The 27,996-nt window shown below is 34.3% G+C and overlaps 2 protein-coding genes across 2 annotated transcripts; one reads left to right on the top strand and one right to left on the bottom strand.

Moving 5' to 3' along the window:
* Positions 1–214: 214 nt before the first annotated feature.
* Positions 215–15,610, top strand: LOC123665000 (MICOS complex subunit Mic60-like). Its single transcript, XM_045599363.1, has 18 exons — positions 215–259; positions 1,087–1,274; positions 1,785–1,987; positions 2,352–2,503; positions 2,692–2,802; positions 3,773–3,899; positions 4,804–4,967; positions 5,321–5,446; positions 6,037–6,109; positions 6,220–6,320; positions 6,598–6,708; positions 7,085–7,202; positions 7,581–7,718; positions 12,046–12,149; positions 12,720–12,821; positions 13,641–13,729; positions 14,940–15,126; positions 15,461–15,610. Exons 1-17 carry the CDS (start codon positions 215–217, stop codon positions 15,115–15,117), a joined length of 2,130 nt encoding a protein of 709 aa, XP_045455319.1. The 3' UTR covers positions 15,118–15,126; positions 15,461–15,610.
* Positions 15,611–25,214: 9,604 nt separating this feature from the next.
* On the bottom strand, positions 25,215–25,940 carry LOC123664999. Its single transcript, XM_045599362.1, has one exon. It carries the CDS (start codon positions 25,938–25,940, stop codon positions 25,215–25,217), a length of 726 nt encoding a protein of 241 aa, XP_045455318.1.
* Between the last annotated feature and the right edge of the window lie 2,056 nt (positions 25,941–27,996).

Raw genomic sequence — 27,996 nt, 5'->3', positions numbered from 1 at the left:
CAAAACCTAAAAGTACACCATTAATTTAAAAAAAAACCTTAGAGAAATATAGTTTTGTTAAGGTTTGATGGATACAAGGAGTCGAACATCGCAGTAAATACCGCTTTGGAGGTTACTGGCAATTAATCTTCAGGTAAATGTGATCTGTCAGATGGCGTAAAAAAATACGGGATGACAAAGAACAAACACAGATTGACCTTTACAAATAAACAAAATGTTTAGAATCAGGAATCATTTGCTCAATATTAGACATATATTGGTAAGTTTTCACTACTTAGGTACGTGTAGGTATATGAAATATGAATATTTTAGGTATATGTACAGTGTAAACCCTAAGTATATATTATAACGTATTAAGTATCCCAGAAGAAATCGCATTAAGCGAAAAGGCCGCCTTTGTATACCTACTTAATTATTTGTAATGATTCTAAACTGTTCCTTTTTTGTGTGCAAAAAGTTATAAAATATAATCAATATACCTTGTATTATAATGCAACCAATTGTTACTGTACTGTGTTGTATATAAATGTTTACGTTACGGTGTTTTTATAAAAAGCCTCTTATTATACCTACGAAAAAAAAATGGATTACACCTTTCACAACATTAACTTGTTGTATATTGAACTTACTGAGCTATATGGTGCTGTAGTAGGTAGGTATAATAAATTGCAAATATTATAAAAAATTAGCGCCATTAACAAAATTAAAATAATATAAATAAAATAAATAATGTAAATATAAATAAAATAAAATAATGTTAATAAAATTTCTTCGCAATGCGCATCACCCTGGTGTGAGCCAAATGCGTGTTGGATCAAAAAGTGTGACAGTCACCACAACACAGTCTTGAAATTGTTAATTTATAGTAGGTAATTACTGTCTTGTTGTTAGATTCTGTTTTTTGAGCGCACTGTTTGAATATTGAATCTTAAAAGTTTTTGTTCTAGAATTCTATACAAATCTACAGTTTTCTCGGTACATTCCGTATAGGTGTTGATACCGACTGCGGAATCAAGAAAATTTATATTTATAAAACGTCTATACATAAAATTTTAACTAAATAAAAGTTTTTCTAATTTGTCATAGCGACAAAAACGCGTGGTTATCCAAGTCGCTGAAATATGTCAGTACCCCCCACTACAATGCAAGGTCCAAGTACGAGAACCGTGTCCTCCCAAACTGCCCCCACCTCCTCCGAAGCCCAAAGACGACAGTGCGTTTTGGGGAGCTATGACTGTAGTTTTTCTAGCCGCTGGATTTGCTGTGATAGCAAAGTTAGTAAATTTTAGATTTGTTAATATTGTATGTAATATCAATAATAATGCCGACGTTTGTGGGCTCATGTTTAGTTCATCTATTTTGATAGTCTTTATCTCATAAGTTTATAGTTTATAGTTTCTAGAGCAACACCTAAATAATTATTATTTTGTTAGATACTAATTGTATAGGATATTTAAATATTGCACGATGGTGGCGTAAATAGTTGTCCTCCGCTGGTCCCAGCAGAATAATTTCAGTCACTTTCATTTATTTTTATGAAATGTTGAGAAAACTGAGACTAAGCTTATTGTTGACTACTTTAGTTGGATAAAACAAGCAGCCAAAATGTCCACTAGTTTCTTTCGTTAAGACACGACAATAGCTAATCATTACAATTAAATCAATGAATTTAAAAACTGCGCAACTGTGTTTTATCATTTTAACTAAATAAAGGATGTAATATTATTGTTTTCATTAAGTATTTGACTATTATATTATACGTGATTTTAATCCTGTTACTCTAGGCGGTCACCAGAAATTCGTGACTGGATAACAATCTACGCTCCCTGGTTTGACGATTTTATTGCCATTGCGTATGAAGAGAATATGACATATAGAGAATTTTTTAAAAAATGTATCGAAGATGTTAAGGATTATTTTAATGCAATAATAACGGAAGGTGAAAAACCTAAGATTTGTTCTGATGAATCAGAAAAACCTGCTCTCAGTGAGTAATACAAAAGTAACTAATAGATAAAATAAATCTTCCCCATTGTTTTAATTTATTAAATAAGTACCTATCAGGTTACATTGAAATGTTAGTTTTCTTTAAAATAATGCTATTTTATTTAAAGCTGGTAAACCTCAACCGAGACTTGAAGACAAAAAGCGAGGTTAGGTTTTTAATTAAGATAAAAATTGTTTGTTTTGTTTAGGTTAACATTTCAAAATTTCTTCCACGATGTTTAAGATTTTTCTTCATAAGGTTTTCTGGCAATACATTTTAATCTGCGCGTTCTATCCACCGGAACAGCTTGTTTAGGATCCTACTAATTAGACGATAGATAATATTTAACCAGATATCTTTCCAGAATCTATAGATAAAAATAAACCGTGTGAAGAACCTAAACCGATTGTCGTTACAAAAACCGTTTGTGAAATTATCGAACGCCTAAAAGATCGCGGTAACGAAGCCCTTAGTAATTATTATACTGCTTCAACTGCTTGCTCCCTTTATAACCAGGTAAAGGACACTATTCTATTTGTTGTATTAGGCTAAGAATTCTTTAAAATGTTGACAGACATCCATCGTGTCATGATAAATCCACACTCTTAAGTACAATGCCATTAGGTTGAGGTAGTAAATTAACATTATAAAATCAATATTTAATTTTATAGTTTCAACTCATTAATATTATTTTATTCAACCAGGTCATCAAACAAGCGTACAACTCACTTGATGGTAATGGATTACCGAAACTTATAAACGCCTGCAAACCAGAAGCGTTTCTGGCCATACCCATAATCCCCCCAGTAGCTCTGGTCTTACTTACCACAGGAATACAACACTGCTTGAAAGCACTATTATTTAGCTGTGATCTTCTGTAAGGTTAAGTCCCCCCAGTCGGGCTGCTCCACATTTTGATCAGGATGTTTCCTGCTGTGCCCTGCCTCAGTTAAATTAATGGCTGTCAACTATTTTTTAACCATTTTATTTTGAATTGATGTTTTGTGGCTCCAAAATACACATATTATATAGTTAAATTTTATAATAAGTATGTTGAAAGACAAGCTTAATTATGTTTACCTGACCAAAACCACTTACTACCACTGAAGAGCAAGTAGGTACTAACACCACCACTTAAAAATAGTACCTACCCAATAGTTTGAAACCTTATGAAGTTCTTAATGACTTGAAATTAGTTACAAAGCTAGGTATTAAATGTATACGGGTAATAATCAACCGTCATTGTTTCGAATTACAAATAAACGTCGTTAATATACAATGAGATAGATGAAATATTTTATTATACATGTATTATCTAAACTACATACCATCTATATGTCATTTTAATAGATAATTTCTAGTAATTATAAAATGTTATGAATACTTATATAAGCACTGTTGTCTTACTGGATTCTTTAACTTAACCTTATTTCCGTAAAAAAGGTAATAAAGCCAAGAATTTCAATAAGTTTTAGAGAAACTGAATAATTAATCATTAAAATTTAATTAAAATTTGAATATTTTAAATAAATAAATATCTGCACAATGCACACATGGTCGTCTGTTCCTAACGTAAGCAAATTAATTCTTGTGTTATATGTAACAGCCGACTGTTATAGCTACATAGTTTTTTTTTCCATAAACATACTTATAAATAATATATATAAATAAATATATACATTACACCCAGACTCGGGGTGGGAATCGAACCCACAAAACCCGGAACAGAAAGCACTACAAACTGCGCCAACGGGCTAGTCAGAATATTTTAAAATATTATTGCAGGTTGTTGCAGAAACGATGCAAAATTTCTCGATACCAACGTTAAAGGAACTGCGCGGTCACATGATAGAGCGTTTAAATTTAGTGAAGGAATCGTTAAAAAAGGCAGAAGAGGCAACTGCTGATATTGGCAAGTAGCAAAGCACTCACTAAATAAATGTGTTAAGGTAAACTCTACCTACCAACGTCCCTCATGTGGACTTAGGTCTCTTCTGTGATGTTGATGATGATTATTATGGGGTCCTGTAACTACATCTATATATTAATACGTGAAGCAAAAATTTTGTATTTACCCCTTTTTACGAAAATTGCACGGACGGAGGAGTATGAAATTACGCACACTTATAATTTATATAGAGAAGGAGTGCAGAATGCTAATATTTCTTTTAGATAATGCATAAAAATACATAAGTGTAATGTTTTTTTTTTAAATTGACAAATCAATAAAAAAACATTACACACACTCTCATATACTTATTTGACACATACGTATACTCTATTGTTCGTTGTGCAAGCTTACATTTTAAATTAATTATGATCGAATTTCGACCACTGGGCGACCACTAGTATCATTGTATATGTAAATAAATTTATCATACTTAACGGGTCTTAGGCCAAAAGCATTATCAAAAACATCAAAACAAACATAGTACTTAACTGAATTGATTTGCAACTGCTAATACTGCTAAATCATAGTAGCATAATTTATTGCAAATGTGTTATATTTTTAAATGTAATAGACTATTTCCGAAATATTTACACTACTGTCATACAAATGGTCGCTACTTTTAGTGGAAAACTACTAGCCTTAAAACGTTATCTCCCATAAATATGAATCTCATAAGCCGAGTATTTACTCGTAATAAGAATATTTATGTCATACTGAGCCTTCTCAAATTGTAACTTTAACAGTATCGAAGATGTATAAACGAAATTAACGCAATTTTTAGTTTCTCGATTAATAATATTCTTAAGTTGAAAATCTAAGCTAGGATCAGTTAACTTATTTTTTTGTTATTCTTTATAATATTTAGAGGATCTTACACGGTACTTCGAGTGTGGAGTTAAGGGATCTAAAGAGGATATAGAAAGTACTAAAGTTCTAATGAATGATTATCAACAAAAAATTAAAGCTTCTCGCATTCAGTATCAATGGGAAAACGACAAATCTGTGGTTTTGGATGATCAATGGCAAAAGGTTATCAATTTTAATTTATATGAATTTTTTTTCGTGCATGACACTGAGTATATTTATTAGTTTGGTATATGTAATGGCTTACCAAGTTTTTTACCAAGTTATTGTATAATTAGGCCTCAGTAGCTCTGGCCATCTTACACACACTTTATCCCAAAGAACACAACTCTCCTTGATAGTAGTAGGTATTATTTGGCTGTGATCCTCTGTAAGGTTGGTCTGTTAAAGATTTTGTGTAATTTATTTCCTGCTGTGTTTTCTGTGTGTATTGACTTGAGATTTTAACAAAATATTTCAAAAAATCCATATTACTTAATTATTATTTAATGAAAAGTAATGTGTTTTTTATAATCCAGGTAGAAAATTTGATAGATAAATATGTGATAGAAAATGAAACGATATTCCCGGAGATAAAATATGAACAGGAAAGGTTGCAGCTTCAAGGAGATCTAGATTTATTGATTTATCATACCAATCGATATGTATGTATTCAGTCATAGTTATTTATTTATATAATTTTTCGTCACATACTCCAGTGCTGTAAGTCTACTATCTTACCTCAATGAATTAAAATATCCGATTGTGTAAATAGGTACTAATGACAATGTTATATTGTTAATTTTTCTCTGACTATTTCACTTCACAACACACTTTTTTTTATTATAACTAGGTCGACAAACAAGCGTACAGCTCACCTGATTTTAAAATATTATCATAGCTTATAGACGTCTGCAACACCAGAAGCATCGCAAGCGCGTTGCCGACCCTATCCCCAATTTCCCTTAGGACTGGTTACCTTACTCACCAACAGCAACACAACACTGCTTGATAGCAGTGTTATTTAGCTGTGATCTTCTGTAAGGTCGAGGTACTACCCTAGTCGGGTTGCTCCATATTTTGAGCAGGACATTTCCTGGTGTGCCTTACTTCAGTAAAAGCTAATCTCTACCTCACTATAACATAATGATTTCAATTAAATCTTATCGTTATCCATTAATAAATAAATTTTATTTAAATCGCTGATAGGTGACTTAATTTTTGCACATATATATATTGAATCGTAATTTTCTAGACTCAACAGTTAAAGTCTGAGTTAAAAGACGTCGTGGTCGGAATGACCGATAGAGTTAGTCGAGCATTTGAGAGTAAGTTCCATTTTTTAATTATGAAAATTTAGTTTTAGTTATTCTTTTGAAAATACTAAATTCCAACTAGTTGTATCGCAAGTATCATTAGTTTCTCTTTTTGTTTTAAGCATTACCTCAAGGAGACAAAGAGAGAAAAAATAGGGAATCAATAATGAACTCCATGCTTAAGCAGAAGAGAGTTGAAATGGACAAAGAATATAAGAAGAGAGTAAAATTTCAATTTATTTTTATTTTTTTATCAACTTTTTGGTGTAGTAGACCAGTGCTTTTCGCTTTTTAAACAAAAAAAAAAAAAAAATTATACACAATACACACAAAAATTATGAACTGGTCTATAGATGATGAATCAAATTACAGAGCTAGTGTAACAAAAATGATAAGAGACACATTTTCATTAAAGTTTTTCTGTGCGTTTATATTATAAACTGATGTACCTACGTAAGTAATTTTTTTTTTATTTTGCATTAATATATTTTTTTTTTCAGCTAGACGAACAAAAGAGTGCAAATGATAAAATACTTAAGGACTCACTAAAGAAACAGCTGGAACGACATCAAGATACAATGGAGAAGAAAGTTATACAAAAAGAAAGAGAGGTAATGTTCCAAACTTTATTTATCATTTTCAATATAACACAAATAGTCAATTCAGAGCCCTTGATTCGGATATACATATTATGCCATATTTGCCATATTGAGATTTTATATAGATCTGATCGTAAACAATATTTATTTTATGTATATGTTCGCCTCACCCGATCACACTTTTCGTAACGCTATCGACACGTATTAAACAGCTCACTCCCAAGTCAAGCGTGCGTATTGAAGTTTTATTTTAAAAAAAATTTCTTTTACTTCCATCTTTTTTGTTATGTATAATGTCATAATTATGTCATAATAAGACTCAATGTAAAAATTACTTCAAATAGTTTTATGGACATTATTATTAACTTTATTTATTTGTAAATTAAAGGCAACAGAAAAGTTAAGTATTTTGGTCGCTGAAAAAGTTGCGTTTGAAAAGAAATTGTTCGCCAAGCAACTCAAAGAAATGGCTGCTAAACTGAAAGTCGTCGAGGATAAACTAAACGGTATTAAAGTAATTAATTACACAAACGGTAAAATTGGTAAAATCAGTGTTTTGTTTCTTATAATATTCTGTCGATATTGTATATTTTTATTTTACGTGTTAAAAATTAAAATTTTAATTTTTCACTTTTTCCTGCTGCTTATTATGAATTCTCTTATGTAGAAAATACGATTTCGAAGACTTCTATTAATCATAATTAAGTTATTTATCGAGTAAATTAGCGCTATTTTTCTTATGACGTCTACAAAGTTTTCGTACTAAACGACACGCGTGTTTATACTGGCACTTATTATAGCAAACTATGACGTATTTTGAATTCATATTTTTTAGAACGTTAGCGCTTAAACAAAATTTTTAGCTTCAAGTTTTTTTTCTTTAGCTCATTTAAAAGTGGAGAGAGAAATTAGACGGTCACAAGAGCTATGGATTGCAGGAGCGTCTTTACTGACGGCTACGAAAAAAGGAGAACCTTATGTAAACGTTGATAAAGAGTTGAGGGCCATTGAAAAAGCTGCAGGTTAGTCTTTTTTAATACATATTTTAAACTCTCGAACTTATTAGAAATAAATTGTAAGGATTGATAACTTGGGACAGCGTAACTAGACCAAATTATAATGTTTTTATACATTTCGATATTTGTACTCCTTCAAAATATGATACATTTAATATAGGTACATTTTGATTAAATCGATTTCAACACTTTTGAAGTGTCAAACAAATATTCAATGTACTCGGGTAGGAGGGCTCTCGGTGAGAACCCCACGTTGGACGGCATCCTACGGGTGCGCCGGATGGGGCAAGAAGCATTAATGCGGAGGTGGGGGGAGGACCTGGCGGAGCAGCCGTATGGCACACGCGTAACGGCTGCCTTGCGCCCGGTCCTTGAGCGGTGGATGCGCAGCAAGCGCAAGCCCCTCACCTTCCGTCTGACGCAGGTTCTCACCGGGCACGGCTGCTTTGGTGAATACTTGTGTCAGACGGTCCAAAAGGAGCCGACGACTGGATGTCACGATTGTGACGCGGCGGTGGACTCTGCCCAGCACACCCTCGAGGTGTGCCGGAGATGGGTGGCACTGCGTCGCGATCTGACGACAGTTCTCGGAGGGGACTTGTCACTGCCTAGCGTCATCACCGCGATGCTCGGCGACGACAAGTCCTGGTCTGCGATGGTCTCCTTCCGCGAGATAGTAATGACCCAGAAGGAGAACGACGAGCGGATGAGAGAGGAGGCCACCGACGAGACCTCCTTCCGCAGGCGACGAACGGGGGTGCGTAGGAGGCGCTACTTAATGCGCCTCTAGTAACGCCCCTGTGCTCGTGTCGGGCCGGGGTGGGAACCCGGTCCTGCTAGACATGGCGTCGTCGGGATTATTCAGAGGTGAGCCGGATAGTCCCCATGGGGGAGAAGTCTGGCCCTTTCGCCGAGGCCAGCCGGTCGCTGGAGGGATCCTGTTGCCTGCAGATCCGGGACCCTCCAATTAAAGCGGCTGAAGGCTCCCGCAGGGGTTTGGTTGGTACTGCACCCCCAAGTGCTGAAGCCGACATACGGTCTAGGATTGCCTACCCGGGCGTCCTGGATATCACCCGTAAAGGGGTTCCCTTGCGATACAAAAAAAAAAAAAAAAAAAAATTCAATGTAAACAATAGAGGGTTAAAGACGAAGGCACAGATTTTACAATGAATAAGATGCAGTGAACTATTATTTAAGTATTTTTAATAATCTAATGAGCTGATTTAAAAAAAAGTGAAATTTGATCAATTATTTCATTAAAAACTTAAAGAGCTGTGTGGTTACGACATTAAGAATATAGTCACCCCCTCTATTTCCGTGGGTGTCGTAAGAGGCGACTAAGGGATGATACAGTTCCACTACTACCTTGGAACTTAAAAAGCCGACCGATGGCGGGATAACCATCCAACTGCTGGCTTTGAAATACACAGGCGAAGACGGGCAGCAGCGTCTTCGATGCGACCCGGTGCGCCTGCCCAGCGTGTTAACTATGGGCAACACAAATGAGTTCACGCCATTTTTGGTGCGAACTTTTGGCCTATGTCCAGAAGTGGACTGCGATAGGCTGAAATGATGATGATGATGATACATTAAAAATGTATACATCGAAGAATTAACTTTAATTGATACTATTGAAATTTTAAACTTATTTGCGTGACTAATAAGGTACCTGCGGCAAATAAGGCCCACCTAACTTTAAAACTAAAAAACTCCAAAAATATTTTAAAATATTAAAAATAAATGGGTTCAGGAAAAAGTTTTTTTTATTGAGGATGAGAATAAAAGATAAAGAGTAATATAGAAATCAGCATGGAAAGAAATATAACCATTTTTAAAAACTCTTGCCATGGGCTTTATTAAAATACCACTGTAAATTAAGGCCCAATATTAAAAGTTTCCTTTTTTATAAAATTATCAACAAAACAAAGTATTTGACATTTTCAGCTAATCATTCCAACAATTTTTTTTTAACATTAACTTATGAGATATTGACAATGGGCTTTTTTAACTCCTAGGGTTACCCCCTAGGAGTTAAAACTCCACTTAACTTAAGCCACTTTTTAAGTTATCACAAAATTTCTTATGACTTATATAACATATTCTAAATCAAACTTGCAATTAGGAGCTTCATTGTACTTTAATGATTAAGAACTTACGAGTAAATAAACAAAAAAAAACATTTAAAAAATAGGTACTAATTTACTTAATGATAACTAAATAATTTCTTATTAATTTTGGTCAATCCTAGGCATTTTTCGTGGTACCATATGTGACATTTAACACACTGTCGCATATCCGACACATGATCTTCTTTGCAAGCGCGGCAAAACCAAGATTCTTCTATGAATTCCAGAAATAATTCGGTTGTCATGACTTTCGGTGACATTTTTATGAAACTGCCAGTTGGTAAATTGTCACTAAATTTAGGCTTCTGCCTCTGCCCTTTAAATATTATCATTGGTGAAATAAGAGTCCCGACAGCATTGACCCAAATAGCAATTGATACATTTTCAGCATGCTCTGGTGCAATTAAATGTACTCGTCGAGCTCCTTTTTGCTTGAGTTGGTGGGGGTGTTGCCATATATTTGCGTTCCTATATACCTTATAACATTGTCAGTATGTCAGCACCTCAAAACAATCCTTGTGCGGAACATCTATTCTTAGAATTAACTCTTTCTCACTCTAAGATTCTTTTATGTGTTTTTTATAATCCTTCTCTCTCTATTGACTACTTTTCTCATCTTGAAAGCCTTTTAGAACAATTTACTCCTCAGTACAGTCACACTATATTAATGGGAGATTTTAACACATGCTTGTTGAAAAACGATTACAAATCTTTAAAACTTAATACTATTATTTCTAGGTCTAACTTAAATATCCTTCCACTTGCTGCCACGCACTGTTCTCCAAATTCTACTCCCTCTCTTCTAGACTTAATTATAGTTTCTTCCACTGACCATGTAGAAAATCATGGACAGTGTAATGCTTGTGCATTTTCTTATCATGATCTTCTTTTCCTTTCGTACAAAATAAAACCACCGAAGGCTAAGTCAAGGACCCTTCTGCTTCGTAACTTTGGTGGTATGGACCTTAACAGCTTGCGTGAAGATGCAAACAGGATCGATTGGTCTGTGATTCAATCTGTTGATACAATCGATCAACGAGTTACTATTTTTAACTCACTTATGACTGATTTGTACAACATGCATGCTCCAGTTCGTCCAGTTCGAATAAAGCATTTGCCAGCACCCTGGCTTACCGAAGACATTAAATCTCTACAACATAAAAATTGAAAATTCATTGAAATGCGTCCTAAGCGTCTTATTATATTTCCACTTTTCAAGTGGATCCTCAGCGTACATCTAGGAATATTATATTGGTCTGCAACACCACACTGCGTCAACAGCCCTCGTTCTACAACTGCCATAGCAAAACGCAAATTTTCATGCGTCCACTGAGCCCGTCGTGGAGGCATATCTATTAAATCTGTGAGTAGAAAAAATATGTTGAGTTAGATAAGAAAGATAGGGCAATAAGGCCCATGACCTACTCCAGTGGGCCTTATTAGCCGTTTAGCATTATTTTATAAAACCATCAATTTAGGACAAAAAAGCTCTTACTTTGGATTAAAATCATTGAAATTATATACTCTTATATCTCAAGTTTAATAAAATTATCTTACGTTATTAATTAATAGAAATTCAATAAAAATACTTACATTTATTTGTCACCAATAATTATAAATCCGAGTTCTGTAGCGTAGCCCGTCACAAATCGTTTGCTACTGTCGAGATGGCAGCGCGAACCGGCTGCAAGCTAATGTCGCGGTATACCTATCGGTCTTATGCATGTCTGAGTTAAGTTTGAATCGGAATAGAAGTTTTTTAGCGCGAGTTTTCAAATGTGGGCCTTATTACACCTCGGGCCTTATATGCCGCAGGTACCTTAGAAATATTTTAAATAATTTTATTTGTCAATCAAGTAATTTATCTATACAAATAAATAAAATTGAAGTGTCTGTTTGTAATATTAAAATAACCACTTTTTACTAATGCATATATATACACAGTACATATTATACCAAAATAACATTTTTTTTATACGATTTTTGTCTGTCTGTCTGTCTGTTTGTTTCGGCTAATCTAGTATGTAGTAAGGAGTTACTTAGGCTACTTTTAATTTAGAAATTTATTTATTTTATTTTTCTGCGAACTGAACAATAGCTTTGGTGTTGTTAAATTCACGCGAGCATAGCTAACTAGCTACTAAGCTCAATAATTTTGTTGATAAAACTAACAATGTTACTCCTACATACTTAAATACTTTTTGTAGGTTACGAAGATAAATTAGTTACCACTGTATTGAAATCTATACCACAATCAGTCCGAGAGAAAGGCTTGGTACCGGAAAGTGTCCTAAGAGAAAAATATCATCAGGTAATGCTTAATTGCAATGGTATAGGGGCAGTGCTGGGGGTGAGAGGGGCATGGCCTCGGGCGGCAAGAGAAGGGGGGGGGGGCATAATCACTTCGATTTTTTCAATTGACGAATATTCCGAATCGAGTCTGCGATGCGAACACACATAAAAATGCAGTAGAATTGAGAACAAGTAATTGTAATTTGGTAAATAAAATTAAATGAATTTGTAGGGGCGGCATATTTTCGGTTGGTCCCGGGCAGCAAAAAATCACGCTATACGCCACTACTTCATTGATCTTTTATATAAACCCTAAGGCACAGATTACAATTGACATCCCTTACAAATTAAAAACATTTAAATTAAATCTAATAATAATAGGAGTAGTAGAAAATAAATTGTTCAGATAGGTCTTAGTCACGTGTTTTTTTGTAGTAAAAAAAAAAACTAAGGAATAAAATTTTCAGTGGTCTAATATGCACTAAACATATTTTTGGCACAAAAAAAAAAAAAAAATTTTTCTATTTTATCTACAGTATTTGTAGTATTTCAACGTAAATATGAAATAAATCATATCGTTAATAACTAGATGGAGAAAACTGCTTTGAAAGTCGCTCTTGTAGAACAAGATGGAGCGCCTCTATTTGTCTATTTTCTTTCTTGGTTGCAATCACTGTTACTATTTATGAAGGTAAATAATATTATTTTAGCTGTATTATCTACACTTATAATTATTCATTAAAAACCAGTTTTTTACCGACTTCAATCACATCGACCAGTAATATAACGTAGGTCGTCGAAAAAGTAGTCAAGTAGGTACGCATTATTAGAGATAGATCAAAAAGTACTAGTCAGAACTCAATTAAATTTAAATGAGACTACACGACCAGCATCTGATTTCGATTAAAAAAGAATCATCAAAATCGGTACACCCAGTACAAAGTTGTGAGGTATAATATAGCGTAGGTCGTCAAAAAAATAGTCATGTAAATACGCATTATTTATAAGAGATAACTCAAAAAGTGCTTTCTTGGGATCTCAATTAAATTTAAATGGAATCACATGAAAAGTACCACCTTTCGATTAACAATCATTTAATACAATCATCAAAATATTTGGATTTAAATGAATTTCTCTAGTATTTATTTCAAACATTTTCTAACTTTTGAAGTGAAACTTAGGCGCATGAGGGTAAAATTTTTACGGATGAAACTCAATAATAATAATATTAGCGTCACGAAGATGTGCAACGTTTTTGTCGAACAACAGAGCCACCTAGCGTGTACTATAGAAACTACAAAGATTGTTACATTAATATCGATAGTATTCCACCGCAAACTAACTAGATGGCGCTGGAACGGAAATCTAAAGCTTAAGATTTGTATAAATATAAACGACTCTTAAAAATTAGTTTGCCAAAGAAGTTTCATTTCTGACATGTGTACTTTGTACGCGTATACTTTTTCTTAAAGTATGGATAGATTTTATTACAAAAAATAATTTTGCCTAGATATCAGGTATTCCACAACAAGAGGCAGAAAAAATCCCAGACGAACCTATCAAAGATTTGGACACATTTGATCTACTGCAGAGGGCGAGGTATTTTTTCGTCGAGTTGGTCTTAAGAGTAATAGAAATACACTTGTACTTATTGCTTAGCCAGAAGTAGCCTAACCTGGCTGCCCATTGATCTGTAACGGTAATGTTACCGTTAGACATGCTATAAGGTATGTAAGTACGATTAGTCTTTTCCAATGTTCGAGAATGCTTGGGTTTTTATTTATGTATGTTACTTCAGTATTTATGTTTTTAAAAAAAATTGTAATATGTTTTAAATTTTATATCGTCGATCTTGATTAAAATGTTCGTTTTCTACTTTTTGTCAAAGATATTTATAAAGATAATTTTATATTTACATTATTATTATTTGTTAAGTTACCTTACGCTTGACTTTTATAATTTTTAACTGTTGTATACAGAGAGGTGTTAGAGACACACGCGATGGTAAAAGAACATCCAGACTATTAGACAAACGTTAGCTAAGTGTTCGTACTATAGGTACTATTATTTGTTATCAATGAGGTGGAACCAAACACATAATTTTTTCATAATAAAAGTCTTCTTTATTTGTTAAATGTTGTCACTAAAGTCAATTAATTACCAGTTGATAATGGGCGAGATAAACTATTTTGCTTAAAATTTAAAGTAGCGCGATTGGAGAAGTACTTCAACCTTACGCGAGATCATAAGTAAATAACTCTACTCTTTCGAGTAGTGTTGTGTTACTGTGGTGAGTAAGATAGCGAGAGCTCCTTGCGAGAGTCAGGTATAGATAGGGTCAACAATGCGCTTCTAATGCTACTACTGTTTCAGCGTCTATAGGCTACGTAACCGCTTACCATCATGTGGGCTGTACGCTTGTTTGCCGCCCTGTCTATAAAAAAGATTGTTATTACTCGAAACGAAACGGTATCAATTTCCTCTTTTTACACCATGCTAATGAATCCAATTATCAGTTAAGTATGTGCGAGATAAACTTTTTTTTAAATATAACTAGGTCGGCAAACAAGCGTACGGCTCACCTGATGGCAAGCGATTACCGTAGCTTATAGATGTCTGCAAACCAGAAGCATCGCAAACACGTTGCCGATCCTATACCCAATCCCTTCAAATCCAGGAGCTCTGATCACCTTATCAACAGGAACACAACATTGCTTGAAAGCAGTATTATCTTCTGTAAGGTGGCCAGGAAATTTCTTGTTTTGCTTTATCAGCAACTCTTAAAATTGACCCTAAATACATAAAATAGGTACTGGTTAGAGCGAAACAATCTAGCAGCAGCTATTCGCTATGTGAATGCACTAGAAGGCGCTTCTAAGGCCGCCGCCTTCTCCTGGACCGAGGCCGCGAGGTCTCACCTCGAGACGAGGCAGGCAGCTCAGGCTGTACTTGCCCATGCTGCGGCTTTAGGACTGCAGTATATATAATGCTAATAAGTAAGTTAATAATTTATAGCAAATTTTGTTGTATAGGTAAGTTAAGGCTGGTTACTATATTTAAGAAACTATTCATTTCGTTCACACGCAAACACACACATTGACAGACACACACAGATACTATTTTAATTTATATTAAACCACACACTCTCTCTTCGCTTGTTCCTTGAATAAAAAAATGTATTTTACAAAATAAAGATAAACATACACATTTTCCTTGTTTTGTCTTTGTACTTGATTTGTGAAACAGGAAAATATGGAATAGAGGAAAAAATGTCAACTACTACCCCTTGTAAAATGTTAAATAAGTAATTTTCTCCTTTCTTTGTTCCAGATTATATTCTGTGCTCCAATATTAGGAACTATATAACCCTTAATTAAAAATCGCATAATTAATTTTTATTGTATTTTAATTACAAATTATAATAAATATGAATATTCAAATGTAATAAATACAACATTTTACGTTTGGAATTGCAAAAGACTTTCATTATGCAACCGCAATGCATTATAATACGATTGTATTAGTATTTATATAAAATTTGTATGCTTGCTGACAATGCTTGAAGACGAAAGTCTTCGAGCAATGTGTCGTGCCTGTGTTAACATACGGTACCCAGACGTGGACACTGACGAAGACTGGTCCACAAGTTTAAAGTCGCTCAATGTGCAATGGAACGGGCTATGCTTAGGGTCTCTCTCAAAGATAGGATTAGAAATAGAAGAAAAAAGAAAGAGAAGTCGCACATTAGGTATCTGTGACCATTAATAAATAATGAATATGTATAATTAGACTAAGATAGTACAGGTTGATAATTTAAAAAAAAAACTTATAAACGATGATAATAAAAAAATAATAATAATAAAAAGCCGACAATCGGCGAGAAGACGAAAGTAACCGACTTAGCCTATTAATTAGTAGCTTGAAGTGGCAGTGGGCTGGTCACCTGCAGGACCGATGGCCGTTGAAGCAAACGAGTCCTGGGAGTGGAGAGCGCAGTGTGGGACGTTCTCCGACCCACTGGATCGACGATCTACGTAAGATTGCCAGTGGTGGTTGGATGAGGATTGCGGAAAATCGGGATGTCTGTAACGAACTTGGGGAGGCCTTGACTGACTTATATAAAATTGTAAAGTAGTAAAAAAAAAGAAACAAAACAAAAACCAACAAAAACAGTAAATAGTTAACGTTTTTATTATCAAAAATCAAATTTACTTATTTTTAACTTGTAAAAATGCTTTCATTTAATGAACAGTCGCTAATAGGAATAGGACCGATTGCACCGTCATATCTGTAAACCGGGGCTGGAACATTGGTTTTATATTTACGACTAGCAGTGCCCGCGGCTTCGCCCGCGTTGAAATTAGTGTGTCAAACTTCCAGTGAAACTCTCATCAAAATCGGCTTAGCCGTTCCGTAAACGTTCCTCTTGCCAATGGTGGAGCCCTCTCTTCAATGGTGAAACCGCATGAAAATCCGTTCAGTAGATTTTGAGCGAATCGATCACATACACTTTTGGGGACTGTGTTTTGTAATACACTAACTGTTGCCCGCGACTACGTCCGCGTGGCTATGAAGATATGCATTACTATTAAGATGTTTAACGCAATTTTTTTTTATTTCAGTCACTTGAAATGCTTATCAAACTGAGTAACTTTTTAAAAGGCACAATTTTGTATAATATAATAGTTATTTTTATAAAACCTCTCTATACACCACATTTTTAGTTTTATTTTCAGGCTGTATATGTTGCATACAAACTATCAACCCCGATTAAACCCCTTTAGCGGTGGAATATCGTAAAATCCGTTCTTAGCGAACGTCTGCTAACTATAATCTACCTCCCTGCCAAATTTTATCTTTGTCCAACCTGGATGGATAGACCATCCAGCGGTTTTTGAGTTCTAGTGATGAGTGAGTTAGTGACCTTTCTCTTTTATAGATTATGATGCATTATTTGGACACGTCCTCACTATCTATAGAGCATATATTTTAAATTTCAAGTCTCTTACTTCAAAAACATGGACTTTCATACAAACTTCCGACCCCCGTTTTACCCCCTTAAGGGTTGAATTTCGTAAAATCCATTCTTAGCGGATGTCTACACCCTATAAGGAGCCATCCTGACAAATTTCAAGTTTGTAGGTGTTATTGTTTCGGAGATTTTGTGATGAGTGAGTCAACCTACCATCCCCCGTTTTAACCCCAAAAGGGAGTTTATTTCTAAAGAAACATAATTTGGACACCTTTTCATCATCTATAAAGCATACATCTTAAATTTCAAGTCTCTTACTTCAAAAATATAGGACTTTCATACAAACTTGCACCCCCCGTTTTACCCCCTTAGGGGTCGAGTTTCGTAAAATCCGTTCTTAGCGGATGTCTACGTCCTATAAGGAGCCTACCTGCCAAATTTCAAGTTTGTAGGTGTTATAGTTTCGGAGATTTCGTGATGAGTGAGTGACCTTTCGCTTTTATATATATTATAGATTATAGATTATAGATTATAGATATAGATTAATTCTGCTGTTTTGACAGATTTCATATATTACTAATTCTTCTTCTTCTTCTTCTTAAAATGGCTTTCAATAGTGCCAAATGAGAATATATTACTTTATTTACTAATTACAATGCGAAGTATTTTCATTTAAAATTACATGTTGAAACGTCACGTCAGTCATTGTCATACCTATATACCCACGCATAATAATTATAATATTATTTATTATATACGTTTTGATTAAGAGAGATATAATTATAAAAATTGATTTGCTAACACGTTTTTAAACTGATGTTTATTTTACAGTTCTGTTGTCTCTTTATTTTCAAAAAAGAATTAAAGAGATAACAAATATTCTAAATTGTAGCTCTTGAGATAAACATATTTACAGAAACAAATAGTATCTATTTAAACAATTTTTTTTAATATCATATCAAAAATTGACCGCTCCAGCGGGATTCGAACCCGCGTCTCCGACTGACCGTGTCGGCGCTCTAGCCAATTAAGCTATGGAACGATGTTCCCGCTAGAGCGAAATTTTTGATATGATGATTTTTATTTTCGGTTTAAGCGAAACTAGTATCTATTTATTCAAATACTGGATAGAGAATAAACTATAATGTCGACATTAAATCGATTGCGATATGTAGGTGAAGATATGTGACCATGCGTAACATTTCATTGATACGTATGCGTTGATACAAACTGTATACTGCTGTATTTGTAGGTCTGTTATTTAATACTCTATGTGCAAATAATTGAATTGGAGTGCCTGTTTGTAATATTAAAATAACCGCTTCTTACTAAATGTATATGGATGCATATACGGTAAATATACCAAAATAACATTTTTCACATTTTTTGTCCGTCTGTCTATCTGTCTGTCTGTTTGTTGTGGCTAATCCCTGAAACGGCTGGACCGATTTTGACGGGACTTTCACTGGCAGTAGTAAGGAGTAGCTTAGGCTACTTTAACATTATCAATGTATTTATTTTATAACTCTGCAAACTGAACAATAACTTTTTTGTTAAATTTCACGCGGACGAAGTCGCGGGCACTGCTAGTCTAAAATAAGATTACTTAAGCTTATTTAATTTAATCTTACAATCCTTTAAAAATACTACTTACTATCATGCTGGCCTTGTATTTGTTTACTAATTTACTGGCTTAAATATATAACTAGAGGAACCTGCATATGGTAGAAGAGATTCTGGAAGATCTCTATTCGCCAACTCAAAAAAGTGTCTTAATTAGACTCCAAGTCTCCTAGATTAGAAACCTACACTAAGTATGACTTGTTTTTCTTTTGAAGACACTAATCAGATATTTTGCAGTATATATTTTTTTGCTTTCAAATGAAATAATAAAACCGACTTATTTATTTATTTATTTATTTAATTAGAACCACCAACAGAATTGCATGTTTAAAAAATTTACAATTAGATATATGCAAAGGTACTAAGTATATACATATAATTCCTCCTAAGGTAGTTACAGCATGCGCTTTAGACAATTGAGTCATCAGCATCAAAAGATTTTAAACATATAGGATTTAAATTAAAAAAAAAGTAGACTTTAGACTTTAATTACATCATCATCATCATCACTTCAGCCTATCACAGCCCACTGCTGGACATAGGCATCCATAAGTTAACGCCAAAAATGGCGTGAACTCATGTCTTTTGCCCATAGTCACCACGCTGGGCAGGCGGGGTGGTGACTGCAGGGCTGACTTTGTCGCACCGAAGACTTTGCTGACAAGTAATTCAACGTAGGTAGAAAAAAATATATCCGTCGACCCGCATTGAAGTAACGTAGTGTATTAAGCTCCGATTCTTCTCCTATATGGGGGAAGTTGCCTGCCCAGCGTGGTGACTATGGGCAAAACACATGAGTTCACGTTATTTTTGGCGTAAACTTGTGGAGGCCTATGTCCAGCAGTGGACTGTATAGGCTGTAATGATGATGGGGGAAGTGGCCTATGCCGAACAGTGGGACATTACAGGTGAAGCGAGAAAAAAAAATTGTCAAGTAAATATACATTTTTAGATATAACTCGAAAAGTAGTTGTCAGATCTCAAGTAAATGAGAGACAAATACGATTTTTGAGACAGAGAAATATTTATGTTTGACTCTCTGAGTTAAATGTATTTCTTTAAGAGGTCTCTATGTCGTACCTTGGAAAGAGAGTTAAGCCATTGGTTTTTTTTATATAATAATTCGGTTTAGCTTTGTTTAATCTTAGAAATTGTCATTTCAAACAAAAATATATTGAATCTATTTATTGAGAATATTATAACTATTAAAAATAAAAATTAAGCCGACATAATAACTATTTAACGTATTTAACGCGTACAAAAGTTAGTCTGTGGTTTCGAAAAAACATAAGAAGTATGACAATATACTGGATCTTCTTACTTCTACCAGGATAAACTACTGCTACTACCAGTACATAAACATATAAAAGTAAACAATAGCCTCGAATTATGAACTATGAATTGATACAAAGCAATAGAGTGAATCGGGCCACCTTGAGTGGGTAACGGAAATGACAACATAATATGGAAACACTGAATAGCACTGTTTTCAGTGTGAACTATCGACTATGTCGTAAAGATAGAACTTGGGGACTATTCACATAAAGTTTTAACCTATTGGGCGCGAAAAATAGTATTGTTAGCAATTTTTTTTTTTTTACAATAAAGAGCGGATGGCAAACTAGTAGACCATCTGATGTCAAATGGCTATCATCGCCCATGGACATCGTAACATTAGAGGAAAAGCTGGCGCGTTGGCGTGCCTTTATTGTTAAAAATGGAATTGCTGACACTCGGATAAAAAACACAAGTGTTTTCCCAATTATAAATTAGAAAATGTACCATCACGTGTAAGCGTTAAACGTACTTGTCCTATCTAAATTAGTAAGTACTTAATCTTTCAAGGGTATTAAAAAATGTTTATTAAAAGGTTTCAGCCTTATCGGTTTAAATTTTTAATACAAAATGTGAAATGTAAAGAAAAACATGTTTTTAAGAGATATACTTTAAAAAGTTGCAGTTAAGTTTTCTAGACTAATATTATTTTTTTTAATAATTAAAATCAAGTTCAAACTCTGTTTATCTTTTAGTATAATTATACATAATTATATACTTTTCTTTATAATAAATATATATATATTGTTTTATATCCTCAATTCCCCCCTGGAGCTCTGGTTACCTTAGTCACCAACAGGAACACAACACTGCTTGAAAGCAGTATTATTTAGCTGTGATCTTCTGTAAGATTACGGTACTACCCCAATCGGGCTGCTCCATATTTTGAGCAGAAAATTTCCGGCTAAGCCCTACCTCAGTTAATATAGTATAAGTATTACAAGCGTAAAAAAATATAACAGCCAGACTTGACGGGAATGAAACCTATAACCTATATATACTCCAAGAAGTAGAAAACAGGGTAGATGCAAGCTGTACCAACGGGCTAGTCGAATAGCGGGCATAGGCGAATTTCAACTTGGGCCTATATTAATTTTTCCTTTCACGAATTAAAATTCCTAAACAATACCGTAGTTCGTAATACAACACAGTCATTGCGATAGTACCTCATAATATATCGCAAAATCCACGTATAAAGAGCTACGCCCGAGTAGACTCAGATCCTGTTTTATTTATTTACTCGTATAGAAGCCGATTCTGAAGTGAAAGTTGAAAAAAATCGTGTGTTAGTTAGTTGTGAATTTAGTTCAGGTGAAACCTATTTTAAAAGGTATAAGTGTGTTTTATCTGTGTATTTTAGTGAAAACATAATTTATATTAAAATTAATAGTTTTTATAAGTTTTGTAATAAAATATACATACTGAGGTAGGTCCAGCAGGAAATTTCCTGCTCAAAATATGGAGCAGCCCGACTGGGGTTGTACCTCCCCACCTTATAGAATAATATCACAGCTAAATAATACTGCTTTCAAGCAGTGTTGTGTTCCTGTAGTGAGTAAGGTGACTAGACCTCCCCTGGGGTAGATTGGGGATAGGGTAGGCAACGCACTTGCGATGCTTCTGGTGTTGCAGACGTCTATAAGTTACGGTAATCGCTTACCATCAGGTGAGCCTTACGCTTGTTTGCCGACCAAGTTATATGAAATAAATAAATAAATAGGTTTAACAATATTCTATTTAAGCTTATTAATTTATAGGGATAATTAAACGCAAATTGTCTAGTACATCATAATTATGTTTGGATACAGATTTATTTATTTATTTATTTTATTTTATTTGGGAAACAAACAATTATTACAACACTATTCAATAAAAACAATATAAAAATAACACAAATCAATCAAGTTTCCACAATAAAATTATAACAAACACTTGACAATCCATGATAAAAACAAAAAAAAAAAAAAAACTAAACATAAAGTAAACACAGTAATTAACAGTTAAAACAATTGTTCACAAAATAACAATTTATGTAAAATATTCTTATAATTACTAATTTTCATGTTGAATATGTCTAAACTCTCACTATGCTTATTATAATTCCTACAGGCACGCAGCAAAAACACATTTTTGGCATAATCATTTCTACAACGGGGCACGAAGAACAAAGATTGATTTCTTGAGCTAAGACGGGGACATTCAAATAAAATTCTACTAAAAAGACTCTTAGAATCAACAAGACTATGGACAATTTTGTAAAGAAATAATTGGTCCCTCAAGTCTCTGCGCACCTTTAATGGGGTGATACTTGCCAGGACTTTATTGGTCGAATGGTCGGAATTGGCAATTCTAAATCGGAAATGTTTTAAAAATTTTAATTGAATTTTTTCGATTTTATTTATATATTTTTTATAAATCGGGTTCCAAACTGTAGATCCATATTCCAAAAGGGACCTTACGTAAGCATTAAAAAGAAGGATAAGGGTATTGCAATTTTTAAACTCTTTAGTAGATCTTAGGATAAATCCTAGCATCTTATAAGCTTTGGATGTGATATAATCAATATGATAAGCATAACTTAACTTTTGATCTAAGAAGACACCCAAATCTCTTATCTCAGAAACTCTGGCTAAAACGGTATTCTGTAATTTGTAGTCAAACTGTATAGCCCTCATCTTCCTCGTAAATGTCACGGCACTGCATTTTTTTATATTTAATTTTAAAAGGTTATAATTACAGTAACTCTCAAAGCTATCAAGATCATCCTGAAGTAAAACGCAGTCGTGAGTAGAGTCAATAATTTTAAAAATCTTCATATCATCTGCATAGAGCAATATACTGCAATTACTAATGTATTTTGTTACGTCATTGATAAAGATATTAAACAATAATGGTCCGAGATGAGAGCCCTGAGGTACTCCAGAGGTAACGGGCACAAATGACGAACAAAAACCCTTAACAGCAACAGCCTGACTACGGTCCCGTAAATAAGATTCGAGCCAACGAAGCAAATCACCGTGTATACCTATTGCACTAAGTTTTTTGACTAACAGGTTATGAGAGATCTTATCAAAGGCTTTTGAAAAGTCCGTATAAACGACATCAACCTGACCGCCCCTATCCATTGTTGTTGTCAGTTGATGAGTCAACTCACAAAGGTTTGTTTCGGTCGATCTGCCATCTACAAATCCATGCTGCTGGTCAATAATCAAAGGCCTTACTACGGGATATAATTGATCATAAATAATTTTTTCAAATAATTTTGCAATAGTGTTTAGTTTGGATATAGGTCTATAATTCTGTATGTTGTGCCTATCTCCCGTCTTGTAAATTGGTACTACAAATGATTGTTTCCATATTTTAGGCACTCTTCCAGTACAAAGAGATAAGTTAAATAAAATAAATAGAGGGACATCCAAACTACTGTAGCAAGACTTAAGAAAAATGGGAGGAATACCATCAGGACCGCCCCCCTTGCATATATCCAAACCTTTCAAGTATTTTCTAACTAATTTAGTAGAAAGATCGACCGAACCTATAGAAGCAGCCTGAGAGTTACCATAGAGATCTACCAGCAACGATTCACTGTCACTATGTGATTGCGAATTAGATTCAAAGGCTGACTGAAAATAGGAATTAAAAAGCTGACAGATTTCGAAACCGTTAGAAGATTGAATTTCATTAAAAATCATTATATCTGGAATGTCGGTAGAAGCTTTCTTGGATTTAATAAAAGACCAAAAGGATTTGCTATTAATTTTGATATTACTTTCAGCACTCTCAATGAATTTATCGTAACATTCCGACTGAACACGCTTTTGGCGATTGCGTAAAAGTTTAAACGTATTGTAATCACTCTCTCTCTTATAAATCTTCCATTTTTTATGAAATTTCAGCTTCTCATTAATAATTTTAATGAGCGCCTTCGTATACCACGGGGGATATCGTACACCTTTACATTTTTTGGTTGGAACGTACTTTTTAATAATTAAATTAATTACTTCATAAAAATTACATAGTGCCGTATCTATATCATTCGTATTTAAAACTTCAGCCCATTTGATTGAGGACAATGCTAAATTTATGGTATCGTAATCAGCAGCACGGAAGACAGACACACAACGAATTGGAGGGCGCAATGTAAGAGTGCATAAAATAAGAGGCTGCACAAGTAAAGCTGGATGATGAGAGTCCTCAATTACTAGCGGCTCCCTACAGTGGCTGGTATTACAGTTAACATCGCTAAGCACCAAATCAAGAAATCTATCATTAATATTACGAACATTATTAAATTGACTAAAACCAGTAAATTGGAGAAAACTATATAGTGACTGGACTGAGGCATCGTTAGTATTTACATTTAAAGTTTGATTACTAGACGAGTCAGAGTGGCTCCATCTAGCAGCACTAATATTAAAATCGCCTAATATTAAAAAGTGATCGCAAGGTTTATTTAAATAATAATTTGAAATAGATTCAAAAAAGTCGACCAAAGCGTCAGACTGGTATAGACAATGTGGAAAATAGCAACAAAATAAATGCAACACAGCTGAATTTGGTCGCACATTAATTTGTAACGTAACCTGCATCACATCCGCAACAGCACCAGGGAATTCGACAGGCTCTGATTCGATAACTAAGAGGCCACGCCTAACTGCTATAAGGACACCACCACCCATCCGATCCCCCCTAGAAGCATAATTACGATCACATCTGTATACGTTGTACCGACTATCGAATAATTCAGCGTCAAAAATTCCAGGATTCAACCATGTTTCGCTTAGACAGATAATATCGTAATCATTGCACATTAGGCTCCGGCACTTTAGGCTGCAACGTAAACGTTATTAACTTTAAAGCAAATGTGACCATTCCGATAATTCTTACAATTTTTACTATATAAATTTAATAAATACAAGTATCTACCCCAGGCGTGCCAAAAATAAAAATTAAAAAATAATGTACATAAACAAAAATTAACACAGTTATAAAAATAATTAACAAAAAATAAAATAATGTAAAAAGTGATAAAAACTATGATTAAACAAACCAGAACACAAAAAATAAATACACTGAAGATGCAAACAATACGAACTTTAATATTACAGCACGAGTTAAGCCAGATAACGATAACTAACAACGATACCATAGTTCTTACTTTATTTTGTTTAAATCCGAAACGCTCGAAATATGTATGATAGGACTAGTATCTGTTCGGCGCACCATAATAGCACAGTTCTTAACCCATGTATACAAGTACTTGTTTTCTTTAGCCCTTACTTTAACTCGCTGTAAAAGAGACTTGTTAACACTCGTTAGGTGATCGTTGAAAAATATTTTAGAGTTGTCATCCTTAAAGCCAAGATCGTCAGCGCTAAATTTAAACTTTCTCGCCAAACTCAAGAAATCGTCCTTTTTATAGCGCGCCAAAAATCGCACTATAATAGGTTTGGTTCTTTTAGAGTTGTTGTTCTTGGATGCCACACGAGTTACGAAGTCTACATCGCGGCTGATATCAAGAGGGAAATCAATTCGCTTAGAAACACACTCCAAAATATGCATTAAATTTTCGCCTTTTCTTTCCGGTACACCGTAGATCTCGACATTGGATCGTCTAGCCCACTGCTCACGGTTATTTACTTGAGACTCCAGCTCGATAATACTGCTCTTTATCTCGCCAACAGCCGTCTTGGTTGCCTGGAGTGTTTTGACTTCACTATCCATCATATCGATTTTTTTGCATAAACTCTCGTACTGGCTACTCATGAATGATATGCTTTGTTTAAAGGCAGCAATTTCTTCCCTAATTGGCGATAGTTCAGTTGAAATAATATCGAAAATAGTGGTCTTTACATTGGACCACAGTTTTTCGATCTCCATGGAAACAATCTCACGAATCCGGTCACACGAAACCAGCGACTCCATCGAGCTCTCCGGAGATTTCTGAGACGCACCTCGCTTAGATGTTATGTATTCCGGCGATGGAGATTTTTGAGACGCACCTCGCTTAGATGTTATGTAATCAGGCGATTCTATGTCATTGCGTCTTAATGGAGTATTGTCATTGTTAATTTGTTTGGGAAGACATTGCAGACAAACCCACTTTTTTTTTGAATCGGATAATGTGATTTTTTTCTTGTCGTTCGGATACAGACAGGCGATATGGTAGTTATTTTTACAATTAGAGCATGTTATCATTCCCGTAGCTCCCTCTACAGGCGACTTACAGCAAGCGAACTTCATTATAACAGAATTACTTTGGATAGGTATGATAAAAATTGCAAATAATAAACTTTTTAAAAACGTGGTTTCGAACGCGGAACGCACGATAACTTGCTTGATTCTATGTATAACACCGCTGGACCAGCGACGCACTAGCGACTATTGTTCAAATTGTTGTACTGTATCGAAGCTTAGAGTATACGTTAGTGATATTCGATTCAACTAACCAATCGCACCCAAGTAAACGTACACTTCACAATTCAAACAAAATAAACGGTCTTGCAATGTTAAATCAATAAAGACTAGCACTCCAAAATATGGTAATATCGCTCACTTCTTACTTTTGATATTATATAAGCACTGTTTAGGGCAATCGGGTGTATAGAATGAGAAATATATTTAAGTTCTTCTACAGTTCCTTCCAATTGTCCAGATGTGATACAATTTCGTTACAATTTTAAAAACTATCGCTGTAAAATAGCCACAAACGATAGACGATGACTATTAACCAATAACCTTAGAAATTTACACTGATTCACTGACACAGATTCAGTCTTTCTATTTTTATTTTTATTTTCAACACAGAGCCAAAGCAGAAGATACTATTGAGGCAACTAGCGCCACCTAACTGATATTATATGGTTTGTTTTTAAAAATCATAAATGAACATTGATTTTTTTAAATAGTTTTTAAATTATATATTTTTACAAAATTAGTTTCACCTAAATAATAAATTAGCTGTCTGGTTACGGCATTAAATAATATAGCCACCCCTCTCTTCCCGTGGGTGTCGTAAGAGGCGACTAAGGGATAACACAGTTCCACTACCACCTTGGAACTTAAAAAGCCGACCGATGGTAGGATAACCATCCAACTGCTGGCTTTGAAATACACAGACCGAAGACGGGCAGCAGCGTCTTCGGTGCGACAAAGCCAGCCCTACGGTCACCAACCTGCATGCCCAGCGTGGTGACTATGGTCAAAACACATGAGTTCACGCCATTTTTGGCGTTAACTTGTCCAGCAGTGGACTGCGATAGGCTTGATGTGTGTGTGTAAATAATAAATATCTGTAATGTTTGATAAATGTACAAAAAATAGTAAATTCATAGCGGGAACTTGGGAACATGGTATTTTAGTCTACATTTTTAGTAATCATCGAGAGAGAACTATAGTCCACGGTACAAGTATTTGAATTATTCTAATTGGGCGATTTTTTTATTATTAATATAAGTCTCGAAAGCTTATCATAGAATAAACGTCAATTACTACCCTGTTTCAATAGACAAAATGAACACTAAGAAGTGTTCGATTGAGGTGCTATTAAATTTAAGAGCCATTTCACAAAAATCGGTAACAATCCGCGAAATTGTAATATTTTGACGTCGTTAATCTCAGTGTTGGATGCAATAATGTAATTTATATTCTTGAAATATAATAGAACAATCTTTGTTGTAGTCGATACTCAGATCAGAATTTTGATTTATATTATGTGTATAAAATTATTAACTTTTTCATCAGCCACCTCCCTGGGTAAACGGTCGCAATGTATACTTTGAAGTCCTACTTTTCAATAACCTCTACGTTGAAACCATTTTAAAAAAATATCGTAATATGTGGAATATAATTTTGTTGAGGACTATCACAGATTTTTATTCCATTTATATCTCTATTAAACGATAAAAAAAATTTAAAGTTACGAATATTTTCCAAA

This window comes from Melitaea cinxia, chromosome 23, assembly GCF_905220565.1.
Source record: "Melitaea cinxia chromosome 23, ilMelCinx1.1, whole genome shotgun sequence".
NCBI classification, from domain to species: domain Eukaryota; kingdom Metazoa; phylum Arthropoda; class Insecta; order Lepidoptera; family Nymphalidae; genus Melitaea; species Melitaea cinxia.
This window is presented reverse-complemented; position numbering and strand designations above follow the sequence as displayed.